At 43.4% G+C, this 13,708-nt stretch overlaps 1 protein-coding gene across 4 annotated transcripts; it reads left to right on the top strand.

The window, feature by feature from the left end:
• Nucleotides 1–689: 689 nt before the first annotated feature.
• Nucleotides 690–13,638, top strand: CHERP (calcium homeostasis endoplasmic reticulum protein). 4 transcript variants are annotated; one of them, XM_084498804.1, is made up of 18 exons: nucleotides 690–792; nucleotides 909–1,082; nucleotides 1,619–1,803; nucleotides 2,578–2,715; nucleotides 2,924–3,075; nucleotides 3,440–3,551; nucleotides 3,910–3,999; nucleotides 4,645–4,879; nucleotides 5,251–5,429; nucleotides 5,835–6,231; nucleotides 8,140–8,378; nucleotides 9,173–9,306; nucleotides 9,590–9,676; nucleotides 9,978–10,127; nucleotides 10,259–10,372; nucleotides 10,884–10,978; nucleotides 11,529–11,714; nucleotides 12,929–13,638. In XM_084498804.1, the coding sequence occupies exons 1-18, from the start codon at nucleotides 768–770 to the stop codon at nucleotides 12,931–12,933; spliced, it is 2,697 nt and encodes an 898-aa protein (XP_084354930.1). In that variant the 5' UTR covers nucleotides 690–767; the 3' UTR covers nucleotides 12,934–13,638. The 4 variants fall into 4 exon arrangements, with proteins under 4 accessions (XP_084354930.1, XP_084354928.1, XP_084354929.1 ...); XM_084498802.1 differs by having other exon boundaries at nucleotides 12,511–13,638; XM_084498803.1 differs by having other exon boundaries at nucleotides 10,256–10,372.
• The last annotated feature ends 70 nt before the right edge of the window (nucleotides 13,639–13,708 follow it).

Genomic DNA, 13,708 nt, shown 5'->3' with positions numbered 1-13,708 from the left:
TGAAAGATAACGGACCATCAGGTGCCAAAGGAAGGATAAGACTAGAAACAACTTGAACATTTAAGTGTGTAAAGAAATGAAGTCATGTGGAAAGAAACAGTGCTCAGGTGTGAGTTAAATGTCCCTTCATAGGGCAATTAACAGTTATATTTTTCGGTTGGCTGTCCTGAGCTCCCTGCACATCCATGTTCCTAACATTTTTACATCATGTCTGTGGTCTCCCCAAGTGCTGCAGTGATGGATTTTCCCAGATACGCAACAGATGTTGAACGACGTTCTTTCTTTTAATGTGCTCTATGGATTTCTGTCAACCTGCGTGCAATTTGGATGTACTTTTAGTTTGGATGTGGATGTACTTTTTAGTTTGGATATACTTTGGTGTACTTTTAGGGCTTGGTAAGCACGAGAAGAACTGGCTGCTGCAGGAACGGCAGCGAGCGGGCAGCCACCCGCAGCCCAGAAGCAGCTTCCCAGGCTGGGCAGGACGAGGGGCGAGCCCTGGGGCCGAGACGGCTTCGGAAACCGTGACAGAGCGACGGGGAAGGGACCGTGAGGGGACCGTGACCGACCCGGACCCTCCCCGGGGTCTGGGGCCTGGCCCCGCCGCCTCAGCCCCTTCCCGCCCCGGGGCCGGGCCCTGTCAGGTTCCCGCCCTTTGCGGTCTCCATAGCGACGCGGCCGTAAAGCGCGGCCGCGCGTGGCGCTTGGCGGCACTTCCGGCCGGTGCGGCCTAGCGGCGGCGGCGGCGCCCCCGTTGTCCCGCAGCCATGGAGATGCCGCTGCCGCCCGACGGTGAGCGCGGCCCCGGGGGGGTCTGAGGGGGGCGAGGGGGGAGAAAGGAAGGTTTGGGAGGGGTGTGAAGGGAGGGAGCGGGCCCGGCGCGGGCTGACGGCGCTGCCTCCCCACAGACCAGGAGCTGCGGAATGTCATCGACAAGCTGGCGCAGTTCGTGGCGCGGAACGGGCCCGAGTTCGAGAAGATGACGATGGAGAAGCAGAAGGAGAACCCCAAATTCTCCTTCCTCTTCGGGGGCGACTTCTACGGCTACTACAAGTACAAACTGGCCTTGGAACAGCAGCAGCGTGAGTGGGGGCCGCGACTCGGGGCCGGCCGAGGGTGGCGGCGGGCCCTGCCCCCCTCCCCCCCCCCCTCCCCTGCGGCTGCTGCCTCCCGGTCCCCTCTGGGCCCCGGCCCGCGGAGCCGCTTTGCCCCCCCTGGCTTCGCTGTACCCTGCCGGGATCGGTTTGCGGCCTCTTCCTGCCCTCTGAGCTCCAGGTAGATGGCTGAGCCCTGCCCGCGGCTCTGCACGCCTCCCCTTTGAGGGTTTGGAGCTAGGTTGGGCTGTGCTGTGGGCACAGGGGGCACTCGGGAACTGGGAGGTCCCGCACAGAGCTCCGGGAGCTGGTCTGGTGTTGGAGACGTTCCTCTCCCATTGAGCAAGGAGTCGCTTGTCCCCCTCATCTCTTTGCACCACCCACCCTTAATTGCACGATTGACATTTTGCATCGAACCATTATGTAAAGAATGAGGGTCTGGAACCAGCACAGCGTTTGTGTATGGGCTGGTGGTAGCAGACTTATATTTGAGGCTTGCTTTAAGAGTTTACTTTGTCTGACAGTGCTGTGCAAGCAAAGTCAAGACATTGAGGCTACAACGCAGATCCAGCCACTGCCCCAACCATCTCTCCCACCACCGGCTGCTCCCATCCCAGCTCCTCAGGGCACTCCTTCTGTGGAGGAACTTATCCAGCAGAGTCAGTGGAACCTGCAGCAGCAGGAGCAGCATCTCCTTGCCATGAGACAGGTTGGTGTGAAATAAGCACTCGTCTGCCTTATCCTAAACTACCCGTGGCTGCAAATATTCAGAGCGAAGGGAGAGAGAAAGGCTTCCATCTGACTGGTGGGTGGTGGGTTTGGGTGTTGGGGAGGAGAGGAGGCATTATTGTACTTATTTTAGTTCCACGGTAATTGCCACCGAATCCTTAGAACAGATGTATGTGATGCTTTAGTAAGATTGGTCCTTGATTAAGATAATATATTTAGTATATGAAAAGCCCTGCTGGTTCACAGAGTGGAAGAAATTGTGACTGCATTTGATGCTGGAGGCTGCTGGGAACTGCGAGAAATGTGGTTGTACTTCAGCAGTAGCCTAAAATAATCTTGTACCTCAAGGCAGATTCAGATTTGGGGCGGGAAGGTGCTGTGTACTTGAACGAGGTGTTTTTGCAGACACTGCTTTGCCCTTAATATTACTGACAACCAAACCGAGGATTTATGGAAGAAGGGAGCACTCCTGAAATATATGTTTAGGACCTGTCTGCAATTATTTTTTTCAATGAAGGAGAGACATAAGAAGTGGAAACGAATACAGTTTTTTTTTCCAAAGAATGAGAATAGTCTTCTTAAAAACAAATAATCAAAATGTTTATGTGTGATAACATTGCCTGTAAAGGGTCTTGGTCTTTGAGAGAGCTGCTTGTGGTTAAGAGGCTAAGAGGCCTGGGCTACAGCAGCCTAGTTCTCTAAAAGAAAATGGGACGTAATTTAATTTTATTTTATAACTTTATTTTTTTTTCAGGAACAAGTCACATCAGCAGTGGCCCTTGCAATAGAGCAGCAGATGCAGAAAGTTTTGGAGGAAACCCAGTTAGATATGAATGAATTTGACAACCTGTTGCAGCCAATAATCGACACGTGCACAAAAGATGCAATCTCAGTAAGTGATGTTAGTCTGAGCACTTACTTGGTGCTGTTGTGGATTAAGAACAATCGGAATTTTGGGATTGTATAGAAAACAACTATGTTTTATATGGTAGGCAAGAAAATTACCTGAAAATTTATCTTCTGGCAGGTATTTCAGTGTTCTAGGGAGTCCTTATGATGTGAACACTTTAGACCAGCTTTTTTTCTTTCTTTTCTCTAAGGCTGGCAAGAACTGGATGTTTAGTAATGCAAAATCTCCTGCACACTGTGAGCTGATGGCTGGGCACCTGCGAAATCGTATAACAGCAGAAGGAGCTCACTTTGAGCTTCGCTTGCACCTGATTTACTTAATTAATGATGTATTGCATCACTGGTAAGGATTAAATTGTGTTTTTCAGTTTTATGTTTTGATTAATTGGGTGAAAGCTGTCTCTGCTACATATATTCTTTGACTAGTCACCTTTTATTTTTAATGTATTCATTATTTTTAGCAGATGCCTTAACATCTGTAGCTGGCACAAAGATCTGGTGCTTTAATAATCAAATTAAACTTTTATCTAATTTGTATATTTTTATTCAAGTTAAGGCTGTACAGTAAAAATGTAAAGGAGGGAACTCTATATGAATCTTTTGGTACAGTGGAAGCTGGGAGGAATTGATTTGCAATGCTTTTAATGCTATATTTAATGCTATAGTGAACAGCAGTAACTCTTCTTTTTCCTCTTCCTTTTTTGAAGCCAGCGGAAGCAAGCACGGGATCTCCTGGCTGCTTTACAGAAGGTGGTTGTACCTATTTATTGTACCAGTTTTTTAGCAGTGGAGGAGGATAAGCAACAGAAAATTGCCAGAGTGAGTATCTGGTTTTAGTTTAACTATGCTTTGCTTTGTTAGGTTAATGCCAGGCAAATTCACAACTACAAGGACAGAAGAGGACTGCTGAGATGTTTTTAGTCTGGTTGTCTTCACAAAATCTTTTCACAGGACGTGCTTTGCATTTGAACCTATTTGAAGTACAACCTAAGAGTACTTAGCTTTAGCTATTACTAAAAGGTTGAATGCATTTGAATCTTTGGTGGTTCCAAATACAACTGAGTAAATCCTAGGTCTTTTGATAAAGCTGGAAATATTTTACAAAAAAAAAAATTGCCTCAATTTTTCTGTGATTGTTCATCAATTCTAAGCACCTTTCACTCTTGAATTTATGCAGCTTCTTCAACTATGGGAGAAAAATGGATACTTTGATGAGTCAATTATTCAGCAGTTACAGAGCCCAGCTCTTGGACTTGGCCAGTACCAGGTTAGCCACAAAAGAAAAGTTACTCTTTTCAAAATATGCCTGTAAATATGAAAATTTAGGAAATGTTTTTCTTTTTGAAAGGCAACTATTAACACTCCTCCTCCTCCTCCCTATTGAAGTTATTTACAAGGGATTACAGAAAATGTGAAACGTTACCTTGTTCCTTCAAACATTCAATAATCTGGCTGTTGCTATGGTCCCAGAAAGTCTACTTGCATTAGTAACTACTACATTTTAGTCAAGCTTATTTCTGAGTGTTCTTTTTTTATGGAAATTGATGCTTGATAAAGGGGTACTAAAGAAACCATGCCTTTAAATTGTATACGCTGCCATAGCATTAAATTTTATATGCTAAGCATTAAAATTGTTTTGGCAGCGGGAGGTACTCATTTTTAGCATTAATAATGAATGCTGTTGGTTTTAGCTGTATTTGAAAGCTAGTCTTAATATGGACAGTGAATTCTGTCCTGCAGAGAATATTTTGGAGACCTTCAGAGCTTCATAGTGTGACCAGGTCCTTCTGCCAGCAGAGTTATTTTGTGGAAGGCGGGGGGAGTGTAATATAGGAGATTCTGAATGAGCTTATAGGGGATCTGTTTTACGTGCAGCACTAACTTTGTTCTCCTCAATTTCTCACTTTATCAGGCAAATTTGATCACTGAGTATGCAACAGTAGTACAGCCTGTACAGGTTGCCTTCCAACAGCAGATACAGAACCTAAAAACTCAACACGAAGAGTTTGTAAACAGTTTAACGCAGCAGCAGCAGCAACAAATACAAATTCCGCCGCTGGAGAATGAGGTGAAATCAACCCCACCGCCTCAAGCCCCCACAGCAGCACCAGCCTCAGCTCCACCATCTGCTCCAGTTACACAAGCAGGTACTAACCTGTTCTGGGGACCTGTGCAGAAACCAGTGGGTGGAAAAAATTAAGAGATTTGTTTTTATTTTATTTTTTTATCTATTTATTTCCCTACATTTTGCTCGTGAGCTACTGTGGTATGCTAGTTTGTTTCAAACAGATTCAGGCTTCTGCCTGGATCCTTGCATCTGGTGCAGTCTGATGCTTGAATATAAATGAGGAAAGAAGTTATGAGTGTTAGAAATCTGTCAGAAATCTCTCTCACAGTAGTAGATTTCTGTAAAATGTGACTACGTACCCAGCAAAATTCTGATGGAGTCTTGTAAGTGTGCTGGTGTTAGTAACTGCCTGTGACCTGGATGCTTCTAACTGTCTTCAATTTGTTTCAGATGATGGTAAATCTCAGATGCCCATAGGTGGTTCTTCAGAGTATGATGCGACAGGGTCTGGAGTGCAGGATCCTGCCTCTGGTGGACCTCGTGGCCCTGGATCTCACGATCAGATTCCTCCAAATAAACCACCGTGGTTTGACCAACCTCACCCTGTTGCACCATGGGGTCAACAGCAGGTATCAAGCATTGTTCTGAAATGAGATGTAGGGGGAGGTGGAACTTCACCTATTCAGAAACTCCATCTTGGGAGCGGGAGTGTTTTGAAAAGCTGGGAAGGTTATACATTCAGATTAAAATCCAAAGCTTTCTTATTCTCAGCATAGCTGAAAGCAAAGTTTAGGCTGGATTTCAGGTTGTCAGCTACTGCACTTTTCCATATGAATGAGCAGAACAAGAAGTGCTGTCTTCAAGTTCAGCACTGAGTTCCCTAGCAATTTAGTTTCAGAGAAGAGACAGGAAGAGTCCACAGCTGTTCAGAAATATTTTTGAAATTGTCTGCAGGCAATATTTACTTTAAAAGGTAGAATGTTTTTATCGCTTTCTTGTAGCCTAATGACCAGGCTCATTACTTTTACCACCAGGGACCACCTCACTGTCCTCCATGGAATAACAACCATGAAGGAATGTGGAACGAACAGAGAGATCAAGGCTGGAACAACCAGCGAGAGACGCCGTGGAACAACCAGCCCGATCCTTCTTGGAACAACCAGTTTGAAGCCCCATGGAACAACCAGCACGAACAACCTCCATGGGGTGGGGGTCAAAGGGAACCTCCATTTCGAATGCAGCGGCCACCTCACTTCAGAGGCCCATTTCCTCCACATCAGCAACATCCCCAATTCAACCAGCCCCCGCATCCGCATAATTTCAACCGCTTTCCACCTCGCTTCATGCAGGATGATTTTCCACCTCGCCATCCCTTTGAAAGGCCTCCTTATCCTCATCGTTTTGATTACCCCCAGGGGGATTTTCCTCAAGGTAAAGTGTGTGCTGGGCCAGGTTTTCTTACGTTGCAATACTGATTGCTGTTACAAACTGTAGTGCTTTGGGGTGACAGCATACTCTTGGTGGAGTGCTCAGGTTTTCCTGAGAAATACTGAGTTTTTGGGTTTGGGAAGCTACAACTAACTGACTCAGTAGGAAATATGTGCAGAATTGGATGCTTCCTTGCTTCTTGTCTTCCTTCCACAACCAGGATAACCAGAAACTGTAATCCAAGCTCAAGTCAGTGGCTCTTTGGGTACTCTTTTTGTGACTATTTCATTTTAAAAATAGCCCAGAGGTGAGAGGCGGGATTTACCTCCAAATTCAGTTCTTTGTACGTCAGGCTGTAGGTGAGGTCTCTTTAGCTAGGTCTTCCCTAGATAGAAGAGGTTGGAGGAAGGCAGGATGGAAGCATTTTTTCTTGTGTATCCATGGTCTTCTCTTCCGTTCTTTATTTTTAGAGAAAAGCTCTCAGTTGTCTGTCTCGTGCATGGCTAGCGTTGTGTGGCTTGGTGTAGTGTCTGGTGAAATGATCCTTCCCTTCCTCGTTGGGTTTGCTCTCTCGCAGGAACACGGGGATGTCTGAGAATGTAGTCGGTGCACTGTGTGCCTGCCCTTTGTGGCTTGGGTTTGGCTGCAGGCCCCCGCTGAAGTCTGGTGGTGGTCTGCCCTGATTTAGTTTCTATTTAGTTTTCCACATCCAGAAGTTATGATCATTCTGGAATGATCATTGTCAACATAGTATCTAAAGATCCCTGTGGTTCTGTGTAACAAGTAACTTTAAAAATGGCAATGTAGGAGTTGCTATTTTAAGCATAAAAGATTTCTATTTCCCCAAGTCCCAAAAAGGTTGAAAACCAATGAATTATGTATTTAGGATTGTGTCTAACTTCTCCAGTAAAGATTTTTTTTTTTTTTTTTTTTTTAAGAGCTGTGGTAGTGAGTAGGAAGAACAGCTTTTCTTGTCTGGGTGAGGTGTGTGTGGGGAAATTAAGGTTTTTAAGCTCAAAAAAGATGCTGTGTTTTGGGTTGTATTGATGACCCGGAACATCTGTTGTATCATGCAAAGATGTTGGAGGAGGGGAATCTACTAAACCAGCTAAAATTAGGAAAGTGATGAAGCAATGACAGCGCAGCCTACGTTCAAATCCTAATAAAGATGAGTCAAATAGCAGAGGCTGAGGACTGTGTGGTGGCTGTAGTGACTTCCTGGAAAAGCCGTTGGTCCCCCTGCAGCAGGTATTGATTTTCAGTCTTCCCTTTTTTCTGCGTAGCACAGTGAGTTCAGCAGGGTCTCCTGGCATTCACGGCAAATGGTTTGTCCATCAGTGACTGGATGGATGCCTCTCACTCCTACTTTAACAGGATATTGTCTTTACCTCTTCTTGAAACACTGCTTTAAACTTCTTTAAAGCATTTTCTTGTCACCTACTCATGTGAGTTAATTCCTGCCATGTTTATTTCTTTATGTATAATGATTTGGCATAGAGGCAGTGTATTACAGATCTGTTTAGGTTGATGCTAAGCCATGATTGTGTGTTTAGGCTTCAGAAATAGATCCCGTCAGCAGCTGGCCTGCTGCATCTGAAACCTTTTGTTCTTGAGCATCTTTCTTGTGGTACTTTTTGACCACAGTATGTCCCAAAGTAAGCAGTGGCTTAGAGTTAGCTTCCTGTTGTCTTGAGAGTGGCTGCTGTAGCCAGAAAAAGAGATGCACTGCAAGATTTCTGTGAACATGAGGCTTGCTACAGGTCCTAGTTCTTCCGTTCTGTTGCTTTTCTTGATCTACAAGGTGCCAAGATTTGTTTTTAGGATAAACGTGCTAATTGACGTACACTGCTCTTATTGCCTTTCCCTTCTCTGTAGCTAAGTAAAATGTTTTAACCCTCCCACTCTGTGCAGAAATTGGACCTCCTCATCATCACCCTGGTCACAGATTGCCTCATCCTGGAATCAGCGAGCATCCTCCCTGGGGAGGGCCACAGCACCCTGATTTCGGGCCTCCCCCACATGGATTTAACGGGCAGCCTCCTCACATGCGGCGACAGGGCCCCCCTCACATGAACCATGATGATCCCAGTCTGGTGCCAAACGTTCCCTACTTTGATCTTCCTGCTGGACTGATGGCTCCGCTTGTAAAAGTAAGTGCTTGAAATTGGGCCCTGACTGGTAGGATTAAAAGATCAAAATCCCACAGTGAATATTATGGGTAGTTTAACGTGTACATTTTCAATTTCACATCTTTCCCTCCAGCAGCCCTCAGGCTCAGCACGTTGTTGTATGGGCGGGTGGTGAGGGAAGGCAGTGAAAATGGTAAAAACTTGGTGTTGTGTCCCAGTGAAAGCCAGTTGAGCCTGTATCTGTGAAAGACTCATTTTTTTCAAAGTCTTACCCCCAGTGATTTTCAGATGGGCAGAGAGACCCTGCAGTTCTGATGGGGCCACTGTGCACTAGTTTTGGTATTCAGAATTTTCTTACAAAGATGTTTTGCAACACTAGTGTTATATGTGCCAAGAATGGTAGCGAACATGCACCTGTATCAGCATCTTGGGGGATATTTGCATTTATCATTCTGTGTTTGAGATGAACAAGTAGGTCTATTCCATCTCTTGACTTCGTGTTACTCAGCATACACCAGCTTTTACCAGGTTTCCATCCAGGCACTGTTATCACAGAGGTGGATAGATAAGACGTGTGTTTTATCTACCTGGTGATCCAGATAATGCTCCAATAGGTGTTGTGCTGGCTTATAGAAATCAAAATGGTTGTGATAGCACAAGGAAGCAGTGGGTCATCTGCAGAATCCTTATTGCTGGACCATTTTTAATCCAATAGTGAATTGTGAGGTCCCTACACAGTTAAATCTATATTTATCTCTTCAGGGTAGCAACCCCATGACACATGACAAGAATGTAATTTGTTTTGTTTCCGGCAGCTTGAAGATCATGAGTATAAACCTTTAGATCCTAAAGATATACGTCTTCCACCCCCAATGCCCCCCAGTGAGAGACTACTGGCTGCGGTTGAGGCATTTTATAGTCCACCATCTCATGACAGGCCTAGAAACAGGTAAGAGTAGGTATAGCTAACAATATGGTAAGGAAAATGCCCTACGAAGCTGTCTCAAAACAAGAAGTGCCTCTCTCTCCTTCGCCTGTGTCTTGGTTCTTCTAATGCTGAAAATAAGTGCTCTTGTTGTATTTTAAACTGTTTGATCTTGCACTGAGATGTGTGAGACCTTTCTGCCCGGGCCCTTTGTTCCCTACAAAATCTAGAGGAAATCCTTAATTGCTCCGTGGATCAAAGTAGAGTTTTACTGATGTTGGTTCTATGTGTGGTTGATTTATTGCAGTGAAGGCTGGGAGCAGAACGGACTGTACGAATTCTTCAGAGCTAAAATGAGAGCGAGACGGAGGAAAGGTCAGGAGAAGAGAAATAGGTGAGAGATCTGTCTGGTGCCTTCTGATGCATGCTGTTCATTTGGAAGGTGCTAGGATCACCTCAGACTAGTATAAGAAAAATCTGTTCAGCAGTATGTTGGTGGAATTAACTGGATTTTAAGTTGCTGGAAATTCTAATCCGTAGAAAATAGTTTTGTTTTTTTCACACTTAGGTTTTGATTGGATTGTTTGCAGAAATATAGTGCTTTTGTGTAATTTGAGTTTGATCAAAGCTACATTTGCATTTCTCAAGTATCTCCAAGGAATTTCACTGGAGTTTCTCTGCCTTTATCTGTGCAGTGGGCCTTCTCGGTCTCGCAGTCGGTCTAAAAGCCGAGGTCGTTCATCCTCCCGGTCCAATTCACGATCTTCAAAATCGTCTGGCTCCTATTCAAGGTCACGATCTCGCTCTTGCTCTCGGTCACGATCCTATTCACGCTCTCAGTCCAGGTACAGTGCAATGGGATGAATCTCAGGAAGTCAGAGGCAGTAGGAAACAACCTTCAGGGCTGAAAAAAGAACCCTGGATGTTGCTTCGGAAACTTGTGCGTCTGATCTCACGTGCTGTCTTTTTCCAGAAGCCGGAGCAGGTCCCGCTCTTCCCATAGCCGCTCGCGATCACGGTCACGATCCAGATCAAAATCTTACTCCCCAGGAAGGCGGCGCCGGTCCCGGTCTCGCAGCCCCACTCCTCCGTAAGCTTTTGTTTGTTTATTTCTCTTTTTAGCTGGACTGTTCAGATAAGTACCATAAAGGGTACTTTTCTCATAAACTGAGTGTATTAAGCATTTCACTAATAGTAGAAAGGATGACAAGCAGATTTGGTAATAGTGTTTGTGCTATTTGTGTATGTATAGAGAGAAAATATTACCATTTTGTGATGGCTTTATAACAAAACACTGTGCAGCTGTGAAGGCCTTATAAGCCTTTCTAGAATGGAGGAAAAATCCTCCAAGAACTCTTTGTGCAAGGAAGACTAGTGTTTGATTTCTCCCTTGTACCAAGAAGCAGGTAAGGTTTGTTGGCACCTTTAAAACTCCATAACCTAATAGCTTTATTAAAAAAAAAAAAAAAAATCTTAAAATGAATGGGATTATACTGGATGTTAATATTTAACAAGATTTAAAGTCCCTTGCACTGGGTCAGAACAGTATTGCTTGTTTTTAATTTCCTTTTTTTTTTTTTTTTTTTTTTTTATTTTCTTAGTTCTTCTGCTGGTTTGGGCTCCAGTTCTGGGCCTCCTATACCAGAATCAAGACTTGGAGAAGAAAATAAAGGCCATCAGATGCTAGTGAAAATGGGTAAGGTACTGGTTTGGAATATAAGCCAGGAAACACAATCAGGCACTCAGCTCTTGGACATCATTAATTTTTGCACATTCCTAAGTATTGTCCCTTTCAGCACCTTCATATTCTGAGGACAGAGTAAGGATATTCAGAGATGTAAGTACATAAAACGTGAAACAACGATGGCAGTTGCCCTTCTGGGAAGGATGTAGAAGACAGGGATGTGAGTTTGGCATCAAATAGGATTCAGCTACCTGGAGTTTCATCTCCCAACAGTGTAGATCAGCATCTGACCAAACAGATTGGGCTTGCATTGTCTTTCCCCTTGACCTCTTAAATGTTCTTAGGGATAGTGTTAATGTTTCTCTACTCCCAGACTTGCTGCATGTTAATGCTTTCAGGAAAAAAAAAAAAAAAAAAGAACACGGTTCATATATTGTTTCAGACTGTTATCCTGCTACATTGAATGGACGTTTTCTTTAGCTGTTTTCATGATGTTTGCTTATTCTGCAGAATTCTAGTAATACAATAGGTACAGGATTGCAATGTTGTGTCCCTTCTGCAGGATGGAGTGGGTCTGGTGGATTGGGAGCCAAGGAGCAAGGAATTCAGGATCCAATTAAAGGAGGGGATATCCGAGACAAATGGGATCAATATAAAGGAGTGGGAGTTGCATTAGATGACCCTTATGAAAACTACCGAAGAAATAAAAGTTACTCATTTATCGCACGCATGAAGGCCAGAGATGAATGTAAGTGAATGTTGCTAAGCAATTTAAAAAAACGTTCAGACTTATTAATGGTATTTGTCCTATTTAGAGTTTTACTGTAGAGTATAAACTCAATTTTGAGTATTTCTTCATTCTTTCTAATATAATGGATTTAAAAAAAAAATCAACAAGGTAAGTAGACACACTCTGATTAACTCTGCATCTTTCCCTTTTCAGGGTTATGTTGTATTCTAATTTCTGAAACGTTATTAGCTTGTTTTGTGCAAGCCACATCATGGCTTCAACACCGGTAGCCTCTATCTTTAAATCTTATCCTTCAAAAAATAGGATTGTCGTAAAAGTAGCAGAGGGAGCCATACCACAGGATGGATGGCTGCCAAAGCAGGAAGGAGGTCTGTGTGGTTGGAATGAAGCTGGCCCACGCTTACTGTTTGGCCCTGCCCAACTCCTAGTTTCCTACAGTTAGTGCTGTGTTCTGTCAAACCCAGAACTGGCAATAAAAATCATAGTAGTGCAGTTTCAGAAAGGGTGCAAAGTGGAGGTGCTTCTTAGGAGATGGAGAGAATTACCCGAGTGATAGATTTTTGCAGAGAGTCTGTGTTACATTAAACTAAACAGTAATTAAAACGAAAAAAACTGGCATGCCAGTTGAAAAGTCACTTCTACCTATGGCCGCAGTAGATCTGTATAATAAAACGAATTAACATAAAGCTCAAAAGGAAAAAATCCTTATTAATAAAGCCCTCATTCCATGAAACATTTCGGACAGCTTAGGTGACTGCAGAATGTGTAAGCGCTCTTTTCCCTATTGTTTCAGTGAAGCGTGAAACGCAAGACCCTCCACCACCTGAATAAGACTCTCTGAAGAAAGATGTCTTGCATCTTCTACAAAACATTAAACTTGTATAAATCCGGATTAAAGTCTGGAGGAAGTGACAAAAGAATTACTTTTAAAACTATGGTGAAAAATGGAAAGCTATGACATGTACTTCAACACTTGTGATTTAGTGTTTAAAAAGGCCAGTCATTACTATGACATGTCTAGCACGTTTAAGAATTTCCATTTTATTTTGCAAAATTTTTTAATTAGTTAGCCATTTTATACTAGACTTAAGCCCCAGTCAAGCTCTCCCCTGGTCAAAGATTGTGATTCACTCATTCCTGTGGAATACAGACGTTATCTGATATGGTTATATGTCTCTAGTTCCATAATGTATGTTTATTTCTCTCAAAAGGTTAATTCTATTTGAAGTGGAGGGGTGCTGCCTTGGGATCAAGTCAGACTGATGCTGAGCAGTGTATCCTAATGTCTAAATGGGGAATGAAGCATCTAGTTCCAGTACAGGTGACCTATGAGCACTGTGCAAGCTTGTTAGAACCTACCATACAACTTAACACCCCTACACACCAGCTGCTGCAGTCACAACTCTGTTCAGAACACGAGGGTTAACTGTTCTAGCTTTTCAAGCGCTCTAAGGGATGTTCAATGCTTTGTAATGGAAGACATTCTTTAAGCTTTTTATATTTTTGTATATACCCTTTAATAAAAGCTAATTAGTTCAATAGAAGAGAATCAATTTTCTCTGCTCTGCAAGTTTCTAACAGTGAAATGTTATTGGAAACTTCCTTTAACCTAAATGAGAAAAAAAAAAACTTTTGTAACTGTTTCCAGAGACCACCAGCTAAAGATATTAGGCCCTTACACTGCACTTCCACTCCAGAGGTCTGCGTGGTGGTAACCTCTTCCCAGAGTAATTTGTTTGTATAGCAGAAACCCTCTTAAAACCATTCAGTTAATATGGTGAAATATCAGTTTGTTCTAGATCTACTGTAGTTGTGGAACTGTAACTGTCTGTGAATCAGCATACAACACCTGTATGTTATCAACTTGTGAATTTTATTGTTTTGCCTTCCAATAAACACTTTTTTTAATAAAAAAATAAAACAGTGGCTCAAAGTTGAGACTAAATGGATTCCAGCACTTTGGCTGTAAGCCTCCATTGTATTGAATTTAC

This window comes from Aythya ferina (assembly GCF_964211825.1).
Source record: "Aythya ferina genome assembly, chromosome: 26".
Classification (NCBI taxonomy): Eukaryota; Metazoa; Chordata; class Aves; order Anseriformes; family Anatidae; genus Aythya; species Aythya ferina.
This window is presented reverse-complemented; position numbering and strand designations above follow the sequence as displayed.

What these genes read in the sequence shown, in the direction of transcription:
- CHERP (XM_084498801.1), top strand. Translation starts at nt 768, where the DNA reads ATGGAGATGCCGCTGCCGCCCGACG. An exon ending in AATGATGTATTGCATCACTG is followed by an intron (nt 3,076 to 3,439) that starts GTAAGGATTAAA and finishes CCTTTTTTGAAG; the next exon opens with CCAGCGGAAGCAAGCACGGG. An exon ending in TCTCGCAGCCCCACTCCTCC is followed by an intron (nt 10,373 to 10,883) that starts GTAAGCTTTTGT and finishes TTATTTTCTTAG; the next exon opens with TTCTTCTGCTGGTTTGGGCT.